Source organism: Lepus europaeus, chromosome 1 (assembly GCF_033115175.1).
Source record: "Lepus europaeus isolate LE1 chromosome 1, mLepTim1.pri, whole genome shotgun sequence".
In the NCBI taxonomy this organism is placed as follows: domain Eukaryota; kingdom Metazoa; phylum Chordata; class Mammalia; order Lagomorpha; family Leporidae; genus Lepus; species Lepus europaeus.
The window spans coordinates 139,842,044-139,863,496 of NC_084827.1; the positions used below are offsets into that span (position 1 = coordinate 139,842,044).

The following is a 21,453-nucleotide window of genomic DNA, read 5'->3' on the forward strand; positions in this document are numbered from 1 at the left end:
AGGGAGCTGGATTGGAAGTGGAATAGCCAGGACTTGAACCAGCACCAATAAGGAATGCCAGTGTTGTAGGCTACAGTTTTACCTGCTATGCTACGATGCTGGCCCCAAACCTTATTATTTTAATAACTATTCAAGTTGTTTTCTATTATATGCCTGCATTGATTTATTTTTAACTTTCTCTTTTTTAGGCTCTTGATGCCTCCAATTTGCTACAAAATATCTCAAGAATGCGCTGTTGAAGCAGATATTTTGTCTAGTAGATAAGACGCCAATTAAGATGCCTGCATACTACACTGGAGTGTCTGGGTTCAATTTCTGGCTCCTGCTCCCAATTCCAGCTTCCGGCAATGCAGACTCTGGAAGGCATAATGTGATGTTTCCAGCCTTTGTCCAACTGGGGAGTGAATTAGTAGATGAGAGTCCTGTCTGTCTCCCTCTCTGATTCTCTCAAGTAAAAAAAAAGATATGCTATCATTGCTTTTCTTATTTTGTGAGGCTATTACAGATTCCCACATCATTTAAATTCTGTCTCAAACCTCAAGTATACACTTGTCCAAATGCTTACCTTACAATGATTGCAAAATAAACAGTTTTCCTCAACTTCAGCAATATAATAGTTCTCAGAAATGGCAGAATAATAATAGTTTAAAATCTCCTATAGAATTTTGCAAGACAAAGCCCTTGGAGATTTAAGTCTCCGGGATTTGCTCTAAATTTCTTAAGGATAATGTGGCAATTTCTGAATAGAGATCAAAAGTAGCAGGCAGACAACAAGGAAGTATTTGCACAGTATGCGTGGTTTCCTCTGACATGAAAACACAGAGAAAAGCTTCTGGAATGGGGTCACATACCCACTGGAACCATGTCCTGGTACTGTGGCCTGCTGACTGTATTGAATGTACTGGATGGCCTGGGAAGAACTGGTGGTCCTGCATGGCGAGAATCTTCTCCCACCTGCAAACACAAGCATCATTTATGTTCTGTGCTCAGAGCTAGAGAGCTTTCTATCAGCAATCTCAACCACATTGTTCCAAGTACTTAACAATGAGCATGGTGAAATACCAAAGGACTGGAACAGCTGCCAGCTGTGAAGCTGAAACAAGGTTCTCAGTCCTTGAAAGCCCCACTTTAGTAGCTGAACAGAGAGAAGGATGGCACAGCCATATCCTTAAAAGGAGGTGGGAGAGTGGCTATTTAGCAGGTGGCACTGTAGGTAGTTCAATATGCTTATGATTACTGAGACTGCAGCAGCTAAATAGCAGACCTGTTGATCAGGAATAACTTCTGCATTGACAGAACACAACTTGCAACAATAAGGTCAATGGGAAGAACTGGGTAGTACAAAATATATTGGGACAGTGCCAAGATGTTCCTTCCATTGGCCAAGGCAGGCCGGAGAATTCCCTGTCTCAGCAGAGGAGGGATGAAGAGTAGCAATCTTCCTGTGGGGTTCTGAGTTAATGTATCATCTCCTTAGAAGCAATTTTACATGCCTATTAGAGCACCTGGCACAACAGCTCTTTCTGGTTTGAGCCTCCCACAACAGGGAGCTAACAGCAGCAGGTGTGGAGGAGCTAAATTGGGTTGCGCTAACCTGAATTATTTATTGTACTTATGGTAGATTTAGAAACTCATACACAAAAGCAGATAGCTAAGCATACCCATTAACAGTCTTAGTAGAAAGCTCTAACACTGGTCTAGCTTTGCCTTAACATTTTCCCCCAAATACCAGAGGTCTTTTAAGACAATAGTAGAACAGCAGAAAAAGCAGAGAACAAAAGGCAAAATAACATAGATTGATATATTGATATTTTTAAAATAGAGCTTGTATTCCCACCCACTGAAACCTTCACAACCATTTTATCATACTACATCAGTTAGCCGTTGGCTGAGGATTTTTCTAAAGATCTAACACAAGAAACATCTTCCCCACCCTTTGCTGTTTGCTTATCCTTCAAGAATGCTCTTACCCATTCTTCAAAGCCTGGTTCAAACAGTCCCTACTCAACGAAGACTTCTCTTCCCTTTGAGATCAAGTCAAATGAATCTCCTCAGAGCTTTTGCTATGCTTGATGTGTATTTCTAAAGTAGTTGTAATTATTAATAGTTTTTATTATTTATCAATTATACTTTAGTAAAGGCAGAAAAAGAAAGAAAAAAATTTATCATTATCTAAAAGGGTAAAGACACACTTTTCCTTCTCAACTATTATAAACATTTATAAAGCATTTTTTCACTCATGTTTGTTCATTTGTATTATGATTTTACAGGTTCTCTCTCAATTAAGGAAACACATGTTATTTATTTGTGCTCCCTACAACATCAACCATCACGTCAAACACACCGAGTAGGTGTTTGGTAAGTGTTAATGTGTTGTATGGAAAAGATATCAAGATTCCTACTGACCAGAAGATGGGCTGAATGAGTAGGAAATGGAGGCTGGAAAAACTCAGATATACAAGTAGGAGTTATCTCAACCTGCTTCTTTAGAGTTAGTAGCTTAGAGCCACTCTCTGGGGGACTCAATCATTAACTACACACTATCAGTCAGTCAGAAAATTTATGACCTCAATATGCTGAGATGTACTTTCCCTCCTGTCAGTAGGCTGCCATGTGTTTTCATTTCTGAGAACAGCCAGAGGTCTTCTCGAGACCTCACTTGTGGAATCAGATTGTGGTAAGGATGTGCACACTTCCAACAGCTGCATCAGAAAAGATGTCCCTGCAAAGGTTTAGCAACACCATGGCTGAACGCTGCGTCTTGAGGGAGTTACTTCTGTTCTACTGGTCAGTTAATATCAATAGGATGAGAAATCTTCACTCAAATTTTAATGGACCCCTTAGGGTCCCTCCCTCACAACAGTCTAGTGCTGGACCATGAAAACAATTCCAGTTGTAAGGTAGAAGGTTTAAAAAGCAAGTATATCTATTTATCCTATGCATGTTTCCTAGGAAAACAGTCTTGATTGGCCTGAACAGTCAGCTTCATATTATGAACTCACAATAAGGGAAGTGGCTCAAGTGCACTCCCCATGTGAGAAGTCAGACAGTCATAATTATGTTACATATTGCATACAGGTCCAAAGGTTTGTTCTGCTTTTAAGACAAATGCTGCTAGCGTCATCTAGTTCACCACTAATGGTTTATATGAGAGCAAGGTAAAGATTTATTAGCTACTCATAAAACATAAATATTTTTTGTACATACCTCATCCTGCAAAAGATTTATATATCATTTTTATATGAGCTTCTCATGTATATTCTTCTGTGTCTACACTTAAAACCAGCAAGCACATGAGGCATTAGAGCAAGCATGTAAATTATGAAGGGAAATTCCAAGAGTGGAATTTTGATGAACCAAATCCAGTTATTTATTGCATTCATAATTTTTTCTTATAACAGAAGCTATAAAAATATTTGACCTACAATATAATATTGAAAATATGATATACACACAGATAGAAAAGGCATGCCTGAAAAGAATCTTAATTCTATTTATCTAAGGAAATTTTTAGAAACAATGTACATCAATGATGACATACACTTGAAGCATAAGCCCATATTAAAGGGGATAAAACTTGTCCTAAAACATTCCTTCTATTAATTTAAGCTGCTGAAGGAAACAGTGAGTTTTTTTGGTCCTTTCGGATAGGATATTAGAGGGCCCTCATGTGGTTACCATGGGTCACTGCAAAATGACAAAGTAGAGCACAGTAAAATGATAGTAATTCTTAGTTCAGCCCATTTTCTCCAGGCAACTCTCAGATGTATAATAATTTAAAGGAATACTAACGAGGATTCCACAATCCCACAGCCTTGGGTGAATATCTTAATGTAATCTAGCAAACCTAACTTAAAAATTTCTTCCCCACATTTAAGCAAATTTTTATCCCACTGTAACTTTCATTTCTTCGTATGGGGCTCTCCTTGGATGTGCAAAAGGGCTTATCAGCATCTTCTCTTGAACTTCCAGTCATTACTAATTCCTTCTCACCTTTCTCCAAATTAAAGCAAATCTTTAATTCTACCAATCTTGCTTCATATATCCTCTCTTTTAAATGCGTAATTTAGGTTATAGGTATGTTCAGAGAAGCCCTGTCAATACCTCAAGGCTTTTCAGCCTCCGAACTATACCCTCTAAATCAAACCAGAAAAACAAAGCACATAATAAAAAGTCAAGCCAATTCCATAAGCCACCATATTTTAGGCACTTACACCAACCGACAGTTCAGGCCCTAACGCATGCGACTCACCTCACCGGCACTGTGACTGCGTTGCCTCGTCAGGTGTTGCCGATGAACCAGTGCACTCGTGGGTCTGCTGCTCTGAAGTGGGAGCCGAGGATCAATGAAAGTGGTAGTACGGGAGTTGTGGTCGACGAAAAATGCCTAGGACGAATCCACATGATTAACAGTCACTACATGCTAATACACATAGCTGATCTATAATATCACACATTCAGAAAAAGTTCCACTTTCTGCCAGAAATTTAGTATGCACTTTGGCTGGGGGGGGTAGGAGTGGGGGCGGGGAGAAAGGGAGGGAGAATGGTCCCATCTGCTGGTTCATTCCCCAAACGGCTGGGACAGTTGCGGGTGGGCCAGGCAAAAGCCAGGAGCCAGGAACTCAATCTGGGTGTCCCATGTGGGTGGCAGGGGCCCTCCCCGCATCACCTCTGCTTCCCAGGGTGCACATTAGCAGGAAGCAAGAAGCAGGACTTGAACCCAGGCACTCCGATAAGGGATGCAAGTGTACTAGCCAGTGTTCTGTTTTACCAAGTGCTCACCCCAAGACCCACTTTTGAGTAATAATCTTTGCTCCGTGGTCTTGCCCTTGGACAATTTCCCCTTACCTTATTAGGACATATCAGAATAGAGAAAGTCATACTTAAATTGGGTTTAGAATGAAGAGAGTTAGAAGGGACATTACGGTTTTAGGAAATAGTGTTATAAGATAGTATCAAGGAAATGGTCTCAGAGAACCCCATAAAAACAGACAGTTAAGCTTCTTTTAACTGATGTTCTTGTCATCCATGGTTATTTTGAAGCTCAATTAGAACTTCGAGCATCATCAGTTTCTCTTGCTTTTTGCTTCTCTTCCTTCTCCTATGCAGTGAGCCACCAAATCCTTCCCATTTTCCCAGTGTAGTGTCCTCTATTTGTCCTCTCCCAGTCTGGATTGCATTTGATTTGGAAGGGCTTTAGCTTACACATATACATACTTGTAGTTCCTCAGTTGTTCCATGTATCTACCACCTTTATTCACTTATCAGGTACCTTTCTAAAAGAAAACTCTTTCTAAACACTTCGTCACCACCCTAATCCAAAGCCCTAATGGCTACCTATCATCTACAGAAAAAACATGCCAACTCTTAGGTCAGCTTTTTAAGACCCTAAAGATCCCTTTCATGCCTGGGAGGCCCAGTTAGCCGTCCTTTAGACATCTGTACAAACTCATCACATCACAACTCATACTTTGAATTAAGTCACTTAAGTTCTCTGAGCTATAGATTTCTTATAAAAATACATATCCCTCATTCATAACAAATATTTCTCATCACAGTGTGTTAGGAGGGTGAAAACTATGTTGCTCATGTGTACTGCAGAATCCTGGCAACATGAGATCATGAATGAGCATAAGCCATCTACCCCAGTGTTCCAATGAAGATGGAATATAGAAACGCTCTTCCATTTATCTAGGTCTAAAACTCTACACCTGTGTAGACACAAATGTTGTAAATTTTCACAGAAAAAGTTCACTCATGGTAATAAGGAAACCCATTATCTCAAGTACATTTATAAATTCCATGTTTTTCATAATCAGATAAAATTACTTAGGTCATCAAGAATGAAAGGGACTGTTAAGAAAGCCAGGAGACTTGGTGCTGACAAAACGAGTGTCAGGCATATGATGCACGCCAAGTAACACAGGCCAAGGCAAACTGACTTTTCAGACCAATGGAGCTCAGTTTACAATGTACCTTAAAGGACTAGGAACAGTGGCCAGCATTGCAGCACAGCAGGCTAAGCCACTGCCTGCAGGCTGGCATCCTTTATGGGCAATGTTTTGAGTCCTGGCTTTTCCACTTCTAATCAAGCTCCCTGCTAGTATGCCTGAGAAATCACTGGATGATGGCCCAAGTGCTTGGGCTCCTTCCACCCTCCATGGGAGACTCCGATAGAGTTCCTGTCTCACAGCTTTGACCTGGCCCCATCCCAGCTGTTGTGACCATTTAGGGAGTGAATCAGCAGATGGAAGACCACCACCCCCATCACTGCATCCCCCTCCCTGTAACTTTGCCTTTCAAATTAAATTTATTATATTCAGTAAATAAATCTTTTTTAAAAAACTAGGAATGAATACATCTGGGAAAATCCCAGAAGCATATGGTATATACATGCCTATTAAGAAAACCATGTTCCTGTTACGAAAAAACATGTTTCTTCACACACATAATTAAAACGGAGCAGGCAGCCTCCGCAGCTCACTTGGCTAACCCTCCACCTGCAGCGCCAGCACTCTGGGGTTCTAGTCCCGGTCAGGGCGCCGGATTCTGTCCCAGTTGCCCCTCTTCCAGTCCAGCTCTCTGCTGTGGCCCAGGAAGGCAGTGGAAGATGGCCCAAGTGCTTGGGCCCTGCAGCCGCATGGGAGACCAGGAGGAAGCACCTGGCTCTTGGCTTCGGATCAGCGCAATGCGCCGGCTGCAGCTCACCGGCCATAGCTGCCATTTGGGGGGTGAACCAATGGAAAAAGGAAGACCTTGCTCTCTGTCTCTCTCTCTCACTGTCTAACTCTGCCTGTTAAAAAAAAAAAAAAATGGAGCAAAATAATCTGTAGGTAGCTCCCAGATAGAAAAAACAAAAACAAAAACAAAAACAAAAAAACGACAGCTTCATAAAGAAATAAGCCTAAGGTTAGGCAACAGATGCACTAGAAAATAAAGCAGAAAAATAGGATAAGAATTTTTCCCACACCTTCCTCTTCTTTTCCAATTTCAGGTACAAAGATTCAGTGAAATGGAGATTCCGTGTGAGATTTTTGTCATCAGCCTAGTATCCTGGGTAATACCCCTTCTTCTCTAACCCATCAAGTGAAACATCTTTCTTTTCAAGTATTTGCATAAAGCTATACCAGCAATAAACTCCACACATACTTGTACCGACAGGCTCTGCACCCACATGCCACACGAGTTTCTATAACACTTGTCCATTATTTCTGTCACTATTCAAATGGTCTTAGTGTAGGGATTGCTTTGCACATATGGACATGGTGACTACTTAGTTAGGTATCATAATTAATCTCTTGATGTAAATTATGCTTAACAAGCTTTTAAAAATTTTTTTAAAATAATATAAACCATTTAAAGCAAAAATATACGTAGTACTAAACTAGCATTGCCTATGTACCTAATTTCTTAGGAATGTTTTATAAGGCCATTAGAGCACAATGATGCTCTTGTAATTGGAAGGACAAATGGGTGTCTACATTTAGGTCAATTGTGACTTGCCTCTCGTGTCATAGCCTAACTTGATGTTAAGAGGCTGTCTAAAGTCCATTCTCTAAAGAATTATATTGTAAAAGCCTTCAAGGAAAGAACTCTTTCTTACTCATCCTATTATCCCCAATCATTTGGGGGGCTGTCCCTAGAAGCAAGAGGGTGCTCAGTAAGGATTCCTGACTGAAATATAAAGAGACAACTCACCATTAACTAACCAAGTATTAGAAATTCATGTGCTTTGGGGCTGGCACTGTGGTATAGTAGGTAAAGCTGCTGCCTGCAGTGCCTGCATCCCATATGGACGCTGGTTCGAGTCCCGGCTTCTCCATTTCCAATCCACCTCCCTGCTGATGTGCCTAGGAAACCTGGGAAAGTGGCCCAAAGTGCCTGGGCTTCTGCACCTGCATAGGGACCCGGAAGAAGATTGTGGCTCCTGGCTTTGGATCAGCCCAGCTCTGGCTATTGTGGCCATTTGGGAAATGAACCAGTGGATGGAAGACCCCTTCTCCCTTCTCTGCCTCTGCCTCTCTCTGACTCTGCCTTTCAAATAAATAAATAAATAAATATTTTAAAAATAAAAAAGAAATTCATGTGTTTTTACATAAGCACAGAAATACTTATAAAAAAAAAAAATGATGGCCGGCGCCGTGGCTTAACAGGCTAATCCTCCGCCTTGTGGCGCCGGCACACCGGGTTCTAGTCCCGGTTGGGGCACCGGATTCTATCCCGGTTGCCCCTCTTCCAGGCCAGCTCTCTGGTATGGCCCGGGAAGGCAGTGGAGGATGGCCCAAGTCCTTGGGCCCTGCACCCTATGGGAGACCAGGAGAAGCACCTGGCTCCTGGCTTCGGATCAGCGCGATGAGCCAGCTGCAGCGGCCATTGGAGGGTGAACCAACGGCAAAAAAGGAAGACCTTTCTCTCTCTGTCTCTCTCTCTCACTATCCACTCTGCCTGTCCAAAAAAAAAAAAAAAAAAAAAGAAAGAAAGAAAGAAAAAAAAATATGAGGGGTATGTGTATGTGTTTTAGGTGAAAAGAGTGGAAAGCCAAAGACCAAAGACCCTAAGAACACAAACCAGACTGAAGGTTCTAAAAACCCAGTGTAGATACAAATAAACTACCAGGTTAACTATAAAAGTAGGAGGCAAAGTGATGATTAAATATTTAGGAACTGGAAAAAGACGGGTCTGGTTCTGAGCTCTAGTCCTACCACTTAATAGCAAGGTAACCTTGGACAAACTAGTTAAATGTTTTAAACCTCAGTTTCTTTTCTATTAAATGGGGATGATATCCTAAGTTAAATTAAAGGATAAATAAGATGGTTCATATACATTTTTTAACACAATGCCTGTGACTCCTCAAATGTGAGCTATAGCTTATTACTAATAATAGTTTCCAATTATGAAGCATTTTTTTAAGGATCACAATGCTTCTTGCTGCAGCCCATAAACCAGTCTAAAAAAACAAAAGAACCAGTGAAAACTACACTTTCCATGTTTCCGTGTAGGTATGTGTGACCAAGACTAAGTTCTGGCCAGTGAGACGTCACACTTCTGAGAAATCTCATTACAGGGAACAAGTTGAGACCTCCTTTTTTCTTCCTCCTTGAAGTACAGATGTAATAGCTGGAGCTTTGGCAGCCACATGGAGCCATGGAAATGAAGGATGGCTGAGAGAAAAGTGAGAAGGAGCCAAGGGCTTTGGAAATTTGACGAACTGCCTAATAAACCCTTACTTGTCCACTTCTGAACTTCTCTATGTGAGAGAACACAATTGTGTGTTTTAGATTTTGTATGGTGTTCCACCACAGTAAGGCTAAGTTAAATCCTAACTGATAACAATGAAGTCTCTGCACTGCAGAAGAAAGAAATCTCTAAAATTTAAGCCAAAAATATATATCACTATAAAGAAAGATTTTCGTTATTTGATAATGGTATCTTTTTATTGTTCACCTTTAATGCACTGGGTTACAGTTCCCAAGCTAGGAGACATGTATGGTAGGAACTAATCAAGTTGGCCTGGTAGGAACTATACTATGTGTTGTAGAAACTAGTCATCCTCCTGTCTGACTGCAAAGCCCGAAGAATACTGACCTCTTCCCACCCCCCTACCCATTCTGCTCATGTCTCTTCCTTTTTTCCACTCTGCTTTCTGCCTACCATCTTTTCTTTATGTTCTACTCCTCTCAAGCCTTGTATGAGTTTAATGCTTGATTTTAGAAAAACATTTAAGTCTGTCTTGAATGAGGCTGACATTAACAGTCACTCGCATGGCTTGGCCTCACCATATTTCAACACTGCAAAGACTGCTTGCTACTACTGATCCCAGACAGCATATTTCACACACTGCACCATTCCCCTCGCTAACCTGCTGGAAACATGACCTGGCATGGGGGCTTGTGTTTCAGAGTCAAATGGAATGCAGATAATGTTTACAGAGGCTGGTCAAATCCCAAGTACTTGGGGCAGAAAGTTCTCCATGAAGACCTCTATCCATACCACATAGCTCGAGCACTAAGAGAATACAGCACTAGAAACAATTCCTTGGTGAGAGTTTGGCTCTGCCATGGGCCCACTGTGTGACCTTGGATATTTCCTTAGTGCTCTGCTTTATCCATGTAAAGGGGATTACTCAGGTCATAGCTGAGCTGTAAAAAAAATGTGTTCTATTTTATGGCAAAGAGAACAGAGAAAAATCACTGTGCAAATTCTAGGTTTGCTATTTGTGCCACACAATCAATTATGTCAAGAAAGTGGATCACTTTCCCACAGGAAATACTAACTAGTACAAGCCAGTAATGAAGCTGACCTGATACTTTTTAAAAAAAAAATTAATATAAAGAGAACAGATTTCAGGTTTTTCATAGATACAATTCTATGAAGATAACTATTCCTCCTTCCCTGAATCCCCTCTCCTTCTTTTCCTTTAATTTTTACAATAACATAATTTCAATTTACTTTATAAACACAGGCTCAATGCACCACTAATCATAACGTTCAACAAGTAAAAAGTAGAATGATCTTTAATTTGGGTCACTTTTATGTTGTACTTTTTGAATAACCTGCCATTATTTATGAAAGTATTTAGCACGTATTAACTGTCTGGATACAGTGTGTTGAAGATGTACCTCAGATGAAAAAAGCAAAAATAGATCCTTGTCACATGAGCTACCAGCAAAGCAAATTTTAAACAACAGCTATTCCCTCCTGTTAAGTCTCATTAAAGAAATTCACCAAGCCTTTTAGTGCGGGGCCAACTAAGACCAACAATGAAAAACTGAAAAGGAATGCAAGTACACAAACTCAAATCTCATTTTAAAAACTTCTATCCTTTCACTGCTTCAGGGCAGAGCCGGTGTCAGGAAATATGGGCTGGTTGGAGCCAAGTGGTATTTTAGTGAGGCCAAACAAAATACATTGCTCTCTTTACACAATTCTTCCCTTCTTTTTTTTTTTTTTTTAAATTCTATTATTTTAAGAAAAGAAAAAGCCATCAGTATTTGTGAAGAAATCCCAACCTCAGGCTCAACAAATCTAAGCTGAAGAATTTTGAAATTGTTTCCAGTTAACATTTTGCCAAACCAGAAATACGTATTAAAAGGCCATGTAAACAAAATAAAACAAAAGTGCTTGTAACTATGCTACAGAAAGACATAATATCAAGTCTTCTATATTTCTTTCTCTAAAGAGCTATGGAAACAAAGAAAGGACAATGACTATCAAGTCAGAAGTGCTGCATATTGGATTTGTTCTAAATTCTGGTTTGTTTTTTTTTTTCAGCCCTACAAAGTCTCTGGAATATTCAAAAAGCAACATGTAATCTGCTTTAATTTTTATAAAGACTGTATTTATTCATCCATTCTCTCCCTTCCAAAATATAAATCTTGTCTTAGCTCCCAACCCTTGTCCCAGTATCTCCCAAATTGCTTGGAATAAGCAAGCTATTATTTTCTCTATATTAAATCTTAGACTTTCTCACCATAGTAGAGATGAAAAGAGATGAATGAAAGAGTTTATTCTAAATAAAAATTAGCCATGTTAATTGGTTCTTTTGAAGGAACGAGTAGTCTCAAATATTTCAGGACATTTGCATCAGTCACAAAAATAAGGTTAAAGGTTATTTTGTTAAAGTTCTGTGATCCTAGCTCTTAAGTTGCTAAGAGAGATCTATGATACTTGGCATAGTGTTCTGCAGAGAGCTGGTTGGTGGATGTGGGTAGGCACAATACAGCTGGCCCTCTGTGTCTACAGTTTCCACATCCTTGGATTTAACCAACTGTTCATAGAAAATATTCAAAAAGGGATAGGCATTTGCACGGTGGTTAGGATGCTATTTGAGATTCCAGCATCTCATATTGGAATGCCTAGGTTCAAGTCCTGGCTCCAACCCAACTTCCTAATAGTGTGCACCTTGAGAAGCAGTGGTTAATGGCTCAAGTGATTGAGTCCTTGCCACCTACATGGGAGACCTGGATGGAGTTCCTGGCTCCTGGCTTTGGCCTGGCCCAGTCCTGGCCTTTGGGGCCATTTGGGGAATGAACCAGTGGATGAGAGATTCTTTCTCTCTCTCTCTCTCTCTCTCTCTGTGTGTGTGTGTATGTGTGTGTGTGTCCCTCTCTCTCAATAAATAAACATTTTAAAAAACAGTTACAGAGGATCATATAGGCTATGTGCAAAAATACCAACATATCACTGCGGAAGATTGAGAAGGGAGTTGCCCAAATTAACACATTAGGCAGAGTAGAAAGGCATTACCATGAAATTTTAAAATAGCATATTTAAAAAGACATCCAATACAAGTCATGAGGACAATTACTGACAAAGAAAAGCCCAAAGACCATCTCCATACTTGGTCAGTTCCTTTAAGATTCCATGAATCTGGCACTTCACTCAGAAATACACCTACAAAACCACAATGTGTTCTATCATCTCATTCAAAAGGCACACAGCCTTAGAAATGTACTTTATTTTTTGCCATTTGCTTTCTATTTGTGCTTACCTGTGAGTTATTTTTTAACCTAGCGTCTTTTACTCCTTAAAAATAGACATGAGATCCTCAAAAACAATGTGCTATCTATAAATTTAGAGTTTAATTTCATCTCCAGCCAGATTGCTGTATAACTTCTAGTAACTAAGACAGGGAACCACCACAAAGAGATACTAGTTATTGCAAACATATTAAGGAGATGTGCCACAGAAGAAACACATGAAGTGGCCAACAGACAAAAGACAATTTTGCAAAGCATAGAACTTATCCTGCCCAGAGATGTCTGGAATCCACTTTGGGACCCTAAATATTAAGATGTATGTTATTCACTGAGATAAGTAGAATTAGACCCATCAGTGGCCATCAGTTTCATGTAGCATTGAAACTAGGATTTTAGTTGTCCAGGGAAAAATTCTGCAACTGCAGGGCCATTAAGTTCTGGCAAAAGGAGAACTCTCAAGCAGACTCAGCTGGTAGTAATTTCCACCATACAACTATGTGTTCTGTTCTAAAATCTATCCTTATTACCACAACTGCTACTTGCTTTTGTTGTCAAAGTTGGTATTTGGGCCCTTTTGATGCTTGAACTCCCAATCTGATACCCAAAGCCACAAATTCCTGGGGTTACAAAGCTTGGATATAGAAGAGTACTTCAAAAAGTTTGTGGAAAATATGTATTGCAAAAAAACATTCATGAATTTTTAAAATAAATGTATATTTTGCACTAAAATAAATTTATCTTTTAATTTCACTTTTCCATGGTCCCCTGAAGTTCGCTTACAGAAACAGATGCCAATTTAGCTAGGAGAGAGTATGGGAAGAAGATGACAGAGTAGGGAGGGTGCTTGCAGCTCTAGTCTAGGGGAAGATAGCTTAAAAAAAGTGGAAAGAGTGCATTCTCAGGGAAGAATTCATGAGAGAACAACAGAGGAAACTACGAAAATTGGAGGGACACAGTGGTCCTATGTGTAGGGGGAGGACACGCACCACCCAGGACTCCAACAGCAGAGGGCCTCTGAACCAGCATTGGAAAATGAGGTAAGACCAGACTGCAGCAGTCCAAGGCACTGGCAAAAAAAAGCTGCAGGAAGAGCCTAGAGGAAATCCAGCTTGGAGCCCTGTGGGGGTTAGTGTACCTACCAAATTAGGGGAGAAAAAACAAAGGCAGGGCAGGTCTTCTCTCTCCCCAATCACCCTACAACAGCATCCCATAATAGCTGACTGAGGGAAGGTGCCATTTGGACATATGTATAAGCTGCTCCAGCTCATGTCCGCACCCAGCAACCAGCCAAGTAGAGACTCCTGAGTCTGGTGGAGAGAACAGATGGGGCTGGGTGCTCGTGACTGTAGGAGGCTTGTGTGCCGGCACTATGAGAACACTGAGGCTGAGGGGGAGGACTCAGGGTGTGGCTGGGATTTGGGGCAGTCATTGTAGGAAGCTCCACATGCTCAGGGATCCCTAGTTACCTGGTGAGGGACATTGCTGGGGAATCTGATCTTACACTGAGGACTGCACAGATCCTTTGTGTGGTCTTTGTGGCAGAGCAGATGAATAAGATAGCCTCTGGGGCTAGCGCCAAGGCACTGGTCTCCCTTGAGCAGAGAAGCTCAGCTGAGTCTACACCAACAGACAAGAACAAACCTCCTCTCTGGTAAAAAAAAAAAAAGGGGGGGGGGATTTACACCCCAAACCTTCACACTGGAGCACCTAACAGAGCTCCCTGGCCACACCCACCACATGCCTCTAGGTATTCCCTGAAAAGCAGACAATCCACTAATCCACTCATAGTCCAAAGACAAAAGCCACCACAGTGAAAAAAAACAAGGAAGAAACCAATGAGTATCTCCATAAATGCTGAATAACAAAAGCACCAATTCATGAAACAAGAATAAGGAAGACAATGTGATACCCCCAAAAGAACACAACACTTCAATGCTAGATTGTGAAGATGATGAAACTGAAGAAATACCAGAAATAGAATTCAAAAAATTGACCATAGGATTACTTAAAAGTAATCAGAAGCAAATGTACAAACTAATGAAATCCATACATGACATGAAAGAAAATTTCTCCCACAAAATTGAGATCTTAAAGAGAAATCAAAATGAAATCTTGGAAATGAAGAATTCAATAGAACAAATAAAAAATGCAGTGGAAAGTCTTAAAAACAGACTTGGTGAAGTAGAAGAAAGAATATCTGACTTAGAAGATAAGGCATAGGAAATTATACAGTTAGACCAAACACAAGAAGAAGAAATTAGATAACTAAAAAACACTGTTGGTATCGATAGGATACTATCAAATGACACAACATATGGGTTTTAGGAGGTCCTGAAGTTGTGGAAAGAAAGAAAGGATTAGAAGGCCTTTTTACTGAAATAATAACAGAAAATTTCCCCCAATTTGGAGAAAGAAGGTACATCCAAGTACAGGAAGCACACAGAACTCCCAATACAGGTGATCAGAAAAGATCTTCACCATGACACATTATAATCAAACTCTCTACAATCAAACATAAAGAAAAGATTCTAAAATGTGCATGAGAGAAATATCAAATTTCTTTTAGAGAATCTCCAATTAGACTCATAGAAGATGTCTCATCAGAAACCCTATAGGCTAGGAGAGAATGGTGATATATTCCAAGTCATAAGAGGAAAGAAAAAAAACTGTCAACACAGAATACTACATGCTTCAAAGCTCTCATTTATGAATGAAGGTGAAATAAAGACCTTCCATAACCACCAGAAATTGAAAGAAGTTGTCACCACTCATCCAGCCCTGCAAAAGATGCTTACAGATGTGCTGCACACTACAACACAGAAACAGGGTCATCACTCTGAAAGAAGAAAAGGAAGGAAATCTCCCAGTAAAAGTACAAAGGAAATCTAAAGTAAAAATAGGAATATTTATGGGAAAACGACAGGGCAAAGTCACTACTTATCAATAGTCGCCTTGAATGTAAATTGCCTCAATTCTCCAGTTAAAAGACACAGCCTGGCTGAACAGATTAAAAAACAAAACCCATATATTTGCTATCTACAAGAAATACATCTTACCAATAAAGATGCATGCAGACTGAAAGTGAAAGGATGGAAAAAGATATTCCAGGCTAACAGAAACAAAAAAAGAGCTGGTGCAGCCATCCTAATATCAGACAAAACAGACTTTAACACAAAAACTATTAAAAGAGACAAAGAAGGGCACTTATGTAATGATTGAGGGATCACTTAAGCAGGAAGCTGTTTGTGTAAACTTGAGAAATAACAAATTTCCTACCATTTTTCTTGTTATCCATGTCATTTCATAGCATTATCTCTGTTACCCTCTGCAATGCAGCTTCCACTGATTTCATTTGAATGTTAAGAGTCTCCTGAAATTCACCCATTATTTCTTCACAGGAGCCAGACATTCTCTCCTGGTACTTTCCTTCTTTATGCCTTCCTAGTCCCATTTTCTTTCTCTCATAATCTCTCTCTCTCTCTCTCTCTCTCTCTCTCTGAGATTTATTTATTTCTTTATTTAAAAGGCAGAGCTACAGAGAAGCAGAGGCAGAGAGAGAGAGGAGGTCTTCTATCTGCTGGTTCTTTCCCCAGATGGCCACACCATCTGGAGCTGTGCCAATCTGAAGCCAGGAGCTTCTTCTGGGTCTCCCATGCGAGTGCAAGGGCCCAAGGCCTTGAGCCCTCTATTGCTTTTTTCAGGCCATAGCAGAGAGCTGGATTGGAAGTGGAGCAGCCGGGACTTGAACCGGCACCCATATGGGATGCCGACACTGCACCCGGCAGCATTACCCACTACTCCACAGCGCCGATCCCCCCATAATCTCTTTTTATCAAAATCCCACTGATCATCAAAGGCTCAGCTAAAGCATTACTTCTGCTGTGAAAATTTTCCAGGTATTTCATGCCAGAAAAAAGTCATTGTGCCCTGAACCTGTGCATAACCTACACCAGTGCTGTGACACACATTCTTTCAAAATCCAGAGGAGAGGCATTCGGGGTGAGATGGCAATGTCTGTGGGAGGAGTGTTTAGTGGCCTCACACAGGTAGCATGTGATTCTATGCACATATATGGATTTGATTTCAATTCCAGTTGTAAGTTATCTTTCAAGTATGTTTTTATTTTTTTTACTTTAAATTTTCTTTTTTTAGTTTTTAACAGATTCAACGTGATTTGTAGATACAATTCTAACAGGATAACGAAATTCCCTTCCTCCTTCCCTTTCCCCCATCCCTTCCACCCTCCTTCCTTCTCGCTTTCTGTTTTTTGTTTTGTTTTTGAGATAACACAATTCAAATTTACATTACATTAAAAAGGCTTAAGACTTCACCAAGGTGCCAGCACTGTGGCATAGCAGGTAAAGCCACCGTCTATAGTGCCAGCATCCCATATAGGTGCTGGTTGAGTCCTGACTGTTCCACTTCCAATCCAGCCCTCTGCTATGGACTGGGGAAGTAGTAGAAGATGGCCCAAGTCCTTGGGCCCCTGCACCCACATGGGCCAGGAGCTCCTGGCTCCTGGCTCCTGGTTTCAGATCAGTGCAGCTTCAGGTATTGTGGCCATCAGGGGAGTGAACCAGCGAGTGGAATACCTCTCTCTCTCTCTCTCTGTCTCTTTCTCTCTCTCCGTGTGTGTCTCTCTGTAACTCTGCCTTTCAAATAAAGAAATACATCTTTTTTTTAAAAAAAAAAAAAAGACCACAATATATCATTGTGCTTGCAGCTACATTATTAAAAAAGAATTCCAACAGCAAGGTGTTTATTTTAATGTGACAGTGGAGTTCTGTCTTTTAATAGACCTTGCCACAGATTCTTGGAGAAATCAGCCTTACAAAATAACTTATTCTAATAACCTTTAATTTCATTTCCTCTTCTCAGACTGCAGAAGAAGAAGAATTTGAACATTAGCAGAAAGTCTGCAAACCAACCATCACCAAGCTGTACCAGAGCGCAGGAGGCATGCTTGGGGGCTTCCCTGATTGGGGAGTGCCTCCATCTGATGGTGCTTCCTCAGGCCAACATTGAAAAGGTTGATTAAGCCAATCCCAGTGTACATACAGCATTGTTCCACGTGGTAAAACATTGGAAGGACCCTAATTTGTAACAAATTCTGTGTCAGTTTTAAAGTTCAGCTGCTATAGTAAATTACTGGGCATTCCCAATACTTGAATATGGAACATGTGCATAGGAAAAAGAAATAACATTGCAGTTTATAAGCACTGTATCTAAGTGGAAAATGTAATGTCTTAAATAAACCTGCATTTAACATTGGCCAAAAAAAGAATAAGAAGTTTAACAAGTAAAAAGCAAAAAGACCCTAGCTTAGTGGGAATATAGACAATAGTCATAAACAATAATTGAATGGAAAAATAACCATTTCGCCAATATACAGTAAATTTTAATCACAGGTCATTAAAACCATAGCAGTATAATATTCTTAACCATTGGTTTGAAAAAGGTGTAAAACAATATTTACAAAACTATATTTGCAGCAATACTGATATACACAGATATTTTTATTTTTTGTTTGGTTTTTAAAACTTAGCTCCCACATATAAAGGAGAACATGTGGTATTTGTCTTTCTTGGTCTGGCTTATTTCACTCAACATGATGTCCTTCAGTTGCATCCATTTTGCTACAAATTGTAGAATTTTAATCTTTTTTTTATAGCTGAGTAATATCCCATTGTGTATATATATCACATTTTCTTAATCCAGTCATTTGATGACAGACATCTTGGTTGATTCCAAATTTTGGCTGTTGTGAACAGTGTCACTATAAATATGGTGGTGCAGTGGCCAGTGCTGTGGCATAGCAGGTGCGGCTGCCGCCTGCAGTGCTGGCATCCCACGTGGGCGCCGGTTCAAGTCCCAGCTGCTCCAATTCCAATCCAGCTCTCTGCTATGGCCTGGGAAGGCAGTGGAAGATGGCCCAAGTCCTTGGACCCTTGCACTCACATGGGAGACCAGGAAGAAGCTCCTGGCTCCTGGATTTGGAGTGGTGCAGCTCCGGCCATTGCGGCCAACTTTGGAGTGAACCAGCAGATGGAAGACCTCTCTCTCTGTTTGTCTTTCTCTATGTACCTCTGACTTTCAAATAAATATACATACATACATTTGATAGACTCTCTTAAGTCCTTTAGGTAGTAGGATTGCTGTCTTATGGCAAGTCTAATTCTAATTTTTAAAGAAATCTTCACACTGTTTTCCACAGTGACTGCACTAATTTACATTTCCACCAACAGTGTATAAGCGTTCCCCTTTGTCCACATCCTCACCAGCATTTGTTACTCCCTCTGTTTGGATTTTAGCCTTTCTGACAGGGGTCAGGTGATATCTTATTGTGGTTTTCTTTAGCATTGCCCTGATGGCTAGTGATGTTGAAAATTCTTTTCATATATTTGTTGGCCATTTGTATTTCTTCTTTTGAGTCTGTTTATTAAAGTCCTTTGCCCATTTCTCAACTTGTTTGGTTGATTTTTGTTGCTGTTGTTGAGTTTTTTAAGTTGCTAATATATTTAGGATATTAATCCTTTGTCAGATAGATGGTTTGTAAATTTTTTTCCCCATTATTGGATGTCTCTTCACTCTACCAATCATCTGCTTTGCTGTACAAGCTTCTGAGTTTGATATAGTCCCATTTGTATAGTTTTGCTTTTGTTGCCTGTACTTTGGGGTTCTTGTCCAGGAAGTCATCCACTACACCAATGTTTTTGAGTGTTTCCCCTATATTTTCTTCCTGAAACTTCATAGTCTCATGTGTTAAGTCTGGGCCTTTGATCCATCTTGAGTTGATTTTTGTATATGATGAGAGGTATGGATCTAATTTCTTTCTTCCACATATATACATCCAGTTTTGCCAGCACCATTTGTTAAAGAGATTATCCTTACTCCACTTTATGGTCTGAGTACTTTTGTCAAAAATCAGTTTGGCTGTATGTATGTGGGTTAATTTCTGGGCTCTCTGTTCTGTTCCACTGATCTATTTATTAGTTTCTATGCCATTTTAATTACTATAATTTTGTAGTATGCTTTGAAGTCAAGTGTTGTGATACCATTAGCTTGATTTTTCTTGTTCAAAATTGCTTTGGGTATTCCAGGTCTTTTGTGATTCCATATGAATTTTAGATTTGCCTTTCCTAATTTTACAAAGAATGTCATTGGTATTTTGATCGAGACTGCATTGAACCTGTAAATTGCTCTAGGTAGTTTAGGTATTTTAATGATATTCATTCTTCTGACCCATGAGCAAGGAATATCTTTCTATTTTTTTGTGTGTCCCTCATGACTTCTTTCATCAATGCTTGATAATTTTCATTGTTGAGGTCTTTTACTTCTTTGGTTAAATTTATTCCTAAATATCTTATTTTTTGTAGTTACTGTGAATGAGATTTCTTTCTTGATTCCTCTTTCTGTGAGTTCATCATTAGCATATCAAAAAGCTACTGGTTTATGTATGTTTATTTTATATCCTGCAAGTTTACTAAGTTGGTTTATCAATTCTATCAGCTTTTTGGTGGAGTGTTTAGGTTTTTCCATGTACAACATGATGTCATCTGGAAACATGGAGAATTTGACATCTTTTCCAATTCTGATGCCCATTATTTCTTTCTCCTCCCGAATTGTGCTTGCTAAAACTTCAACTACTCTGTTGAGTAAGAGTAGGGAAAGTGGACACTCAAGGATGCTTTTGAAATTCTGCCTTCATGACTGAAGTGATGGTGACTGCAATCACCTTGCTCTTGGAAGGCTACTGCTGAAGCCAGAGCGCAAGTCTAGCAGAGACACTACATTAACAACATTTGGGGTAGAGGAAGAGAGAGCATTCTGGGTTATTAGACAGGTTTAAGGCAGAAGAAAACATTCCTCAGAAGTCAAGAACAACGTACACAAATGGATCAAAGAGGTAAAACTACATAATTCTAGAGAAAAATATAGGACTATTCATTTGTAGCCTTGGGCTACAGAATATTTTCTTAGATATAACACCAAAATAAAATACAAACAAAAGAAAATACAAATAAACTGGACTGTATTAAAATGAAAAATTTTTGTGGTGGGTATTTGGTCTACTGGCGGAGATACCAGTTAAGACACTCGCATCCCATGACAGCTTGCCTGGGTTTGCTTCTCAGCTCTGACTCCTGACAGTTTCCTGTCAATGTAAACCCTAGAAGGCAGCAGGAATGGCTCATGGAATACGGTTCCCAGCTCCAGGTTTTAGCCCTGCCCAGACCTGGCCCTTGTGGGCATTTGGGGAGTGAATCAATGGATGGGAGATCTCACTCACTCTCTGTCTAGTACTCTCCTTCCCAACCTCTCTCTCTCTGTTTCTCAAATAAGTTCTTTAATTTTTAAATTGCCTCTAAAATAATACATAAAGATAGTGAAAAAACAACCCTTAGAATGGGAGAAAATATTTGCAAACCAGATACTAATAAGGGCCTAGTATCCAGAATATATAAAGAAATTCTATAACTCAATAATATAAAGATAAAAACACATTTAAAAATGGGAAGGGGCTGGTGCTGTGGCACAGCAGATAAAGCTACTGCCTGCAGTTCTGGAATCCCATATGTGTGCCAGTTCAAGTCCCGGCTACTCCTCTTCTGATCCAGCTCTCTGCTATGGCCTGGGAAAGCAGTAGAAGATGGCCCAAGTCCTTGGGCCCCTCCACTGTGTGGGGAACTCAGAAAAAGCTCCTGGCTCCTGGCTTTGGATCAGCCCAGCTCTGGCCATTGTAGCTACTTGGAGAGTGAACCAACGGATGGAAGACCTCTCTCTCTCTCCTCTGCCTTTGTCTCTCTGTAACTCTTCCTTTCAAATAATAAAATATTTTTTAAAAAAAAACAGGACAAAGAATTTGAACATACATTTTTTCAAAGATATACAAATGGCTAGTAAGAACATGAAAAGATAATTAATCTATTCATTTGTACAGATAAGAAGCCTCAGAATCAGGGAATTTAAAT

At 40.0% G+C, this 21,453-nt stretch overlaps 1 protein-coding gene across 2 annotated transcripts in view; it reads right to left on the minus strand.

Moving 5' to 3' along the window:
- HECW2 (HECT, C2 and WW domain containing E3 ubiquitin protein ligase 2) overlaps positions 1–21,453 on the minus strand; it is a 335,902-nt gene that overhangs the window by 71,292 nt on the left and 243,157 nt on the right. For both annotated transcript variants that reach the window (XM_062189442.1, XM_062189447.1), the window contains 2 exons: positions 4,253–4,387; positions 852–954 (listed from right to left, as the gene is read on the minus strand). In XM_062189442.1, coding sequence (XP_062045426.1) covers positions 852–954; positions 4,253–4,387 — 238 coding nt within the window. The remainder of the gene's footprint in view (positions 1–851; positions 955–4,252; positions 4,388–21,453) is intronic.